Here is a 3,096-nt window from a genome sequence, read left to right as displayed (position 1 = left end):
CGAAGGATGCATTCCACCTTCTCAAGCAAACACTGATTATCAACATGGAATGCTGCTTTCTTCACTAAAATTGACACAAATGAAAAAATAACTACAATGTTTTGTAAATTCCTACAGTTCTGCAGGACTTATATAATTACTGTCTTGCAAAGATTACAAATCAAAATTCTAGAAGAAACATATACTGCACCAACCATCGATTACCAATGCTGCATTGATGCCCCCTTCAAAGCCTCGGGGACCTTCAACAATTCTTACACCCTTTGCTGCACCCACAGCAACATATTTCCCTTCCTCTAGCTCAGGTGTATCTCTCTCTCCAAAGCCAAACTGATTTGGATACATAAGGTAGCATTCTCCTGCTCCATAACTCACAAAACGGCCCCTGGAAACAAGCATATAATCCGTAAAGGGAAAGCAATAGAAAGAAAATGGTAAAGTAACAATGATATCAGAGCTCCGAGACCGTCCGTGTCGTTATGATTTACGCTATCGGTCGATGCACGACAAGTTTTAGACTTACACTTCCCAACTTAACCATCAAATAAACAGTTTACTCCGTATGTTTCAACTTTTCCAATCGATTTTCAGACATTATCGAACACAAAGATGGTGCGTTTGGAATGAATCTTGAGTAGAAAGTTTTACTTCAATAAACAATATTTAACTTACTCCATGAAAAACACTTCTTGCATAGCCAAAATTTCCAAAAACTGCTGTAAACTGTGGTTGATCTCATCCGGGTTGTTACTGACACAACTCTTCAAATCATTCATTGTCAATTGGAAATCCTCCTTACAGGGTTTGACCTACAAAAAAAAAAAAAAAAAAAAAATTCTCCTGACAGTATACAACAGCAAAAAGTAAAAGAGCTATAAGTTCTCGATTAAAACGACATATATACTTGATGATTGCCACTAACATCAAATACATATTAGAGAGAAAAAGTCCACTCGGACACTGGTAAAATTATTAATCCATCCCCACTTACAACATAAAAACTCTTCGAGCTATTACCGAACAGCCCTGAAGAAAAACTTAATATGGATTACTCGGTATTATTAATGCAATATTAAATCATTTGACCTGAAGTAAGGTATCACTTTTTTTCTTTGTAATGAATTCAGAATTTTCAATGAAGTATTTACGCAAAATAAAGACTGAAAATTATGGATTAGATGAACTAACATGTATATGGATCTTTACGCAATCTTCATTAACAATATTTGTCGGAAGTTCATCTGGCTTCAGAAAGAATGTTGCCTGCTGCTAAAAATTCATTTCATTTTCAGAAAAAAAAAATGGATTGAAAAAAAACTTATGCCGAGTAACTTTTGGCGTTATCAGACTTCATATTTGCCAATTTCTCAGATCAAGTTCCTATGACTAGCTTCTCGTTGCAGAATTACCAAATTAAACCGTGTGCATTTCCTACATTTGCTGAATTATGAATCAAAATGAAACATGTACAAAATGATTTCTTGGAGGTCATGGTAACAGTATTCATAAAATTTGAAAACAATTGTTCCGGAACCAATTATATCCAACATTTGCATATCTTAAATTAATTATTACGAAACACCATCGAAGTTAAAACGAACATCCGAAATTCATTGTTAAGCATAGAAAGCGAAATAACGTAACGGCAAATATGCATTCATTTTGAAAGCCTAATCTAGTCTGGCCTGAAGCTACTAGTATACTCCGACTGTCCCTTCAATTACTCGTCCCAATCCACTGCCTTCTTTTGCAAGCTTTGCTACTTTCAACTAATTATCGATCGCATTACAGTACATATACCGTCATTAACATATGTAGTATAAAAAGATTCTGGAGAAGTCAAATGATAAATTTTACCTCGTCTCCACTAGCTTTTGGAAATGATAATTTTCGTAGTGAATATAAAATCGATGCACGATCATAAATCAGCGAGTCCACAGCACCAAAAAACTGCTTCTCACGTTTCAATAAAGTTTGGTAAACCGTAAGACACTTTGTTTTACGATCCACCGTAAGATAACTAGGAAAATTTCTGTTAGTACCACCAAATTTTTTTTAAAAATTAACTAAAACCTTACACACTAATCTGCAGATAAAAAAATGTAGTGATACTATTCCTGTCTCTTGCCTTTTCTCCGTTAAATTTCCAAAACCGCCCTTTCCATTCTATTCTTTTTACTACATTACAAGTGAATAGCACCTTACTTACTCCCACATGTTAACTTTAAGGCTGTTACAACCTTCCTTACAGTACAGCAGCATTTTTTCGAAGGCAATGAATTTGATATCTATAAATGGATAAAAGCTAACTGCATGAAAAGATTTCTCAGTAATTACTAAGGACTACTAAGTAAGGAAGACCACCTACTCATTTTTCGTCTGCCTTGATACTTCCTTGAAAGATGGTTCACTGTTACTTTTTGGGGGATATTCTTCCAACACACGGAAATCATAACGGTAAACCGGTATATTTTCGCGTGGAATCAATCCCCAAACATTTGTAACTACATCCAATGTTTCATATGCACGTGTCCCTGGGGGTTTTTTTTCCGCCAAACGAACTGGCAATCCACTAATCTGAAATAGTTATAGTGGTTGTGCATACAATTTTTCAAGCTTTTTCAAAAAGTTTTTACACCAAAACAAATCAAAAATATTACTCCGTAATCAAACAAGTCATCAAATCCGATATAAAAACTATTCAAACTTGGTATTCCTTTTATTCTATGATATGCCATATTGGTCAAAACTTACGGTTGCATGTCCCATTTGGACTCTGACCTTTTCGACTTCACTATAAGCCGCTGAAAAATTGAAAATTTTCAATGGAGTTATCGATTTACAACCAACACCCAACCAGTACACGAATTGTAATACGAGAACCAGTACAAGAATTCATCCCTTTAAAAATATGGCAAGTGAATTTCATTATCTTCATCAACTGCAAGATCTCTACCATTTTTCCCCTCCATTAATTGTGTGGAAGCTTCGAACTTACACTTCAACTTATCACTACCAATCTTACACACATTCATTTGACACAATTCTATATTGCAAGCAAGAAAGGAAAATCCCCCGTCCTAACAACTTAATTAT

At 34.9% G+C, this 3,096-nt stretch overlaps 1 protein-coding gene across 1 annotated transcript in view; it reads right to left on the bottom strand.

Moving 5' to 3' along the window:
- LOAG_19036 (CBR-PPW-2 protein) overlaps positions 1-2,769 on the bottom strand; it is a gene marked incomplete at both ends in the record, with an annotated part of 4,912 nt that extends 2,143 nt beyond the window's left edge. Inside the window, 7 exons of the mRNA XM_020451692.1 lie at positions 18-64; positions 195-385; positions 673-809; positions 1,189-1,269; positions 1,858-2,020; positions 2,369-2,577; positions 2,755-2,769. Of these exons, the coding sequence (XP_020304506.1) occupies positions 18-64; positions 195-385; positions 673-809; positions 1,189-1,269; positions 1,858-2,020; positions 2,369-2,577; positions 2,755-2,769 (843 nt within the window). The remainder of the gene's footprint in view (positions 1-17; positions 65-194; positions 386-672; positions 810-1,188; positions 1,270-1,857; positions 2,021-2,368; positions 2,578-2,754) is intronic.
- Between the last annotated feature and the right edge of the window lie 327 nt (positions 2,770-3,096).

The sequence above is a fragment of the Loa loa genome (assembly GCF_000183805.2).
Source record: "Loa loa unplaced genomic scaffold supercont3.1002, whole genome shotgun sequence".
Taxonomy (NCBI): domain Eukaryota; kingdom Metazoa; phylum Nematoda; class Chromadorea; order Rhabditida; family Onchocercidae; genus Loa; species Loa loa.
Note: the sequence above shows the minus strand (reverse complement) of the source record. Positions and strands in the feature narration are given on the sequence as shown.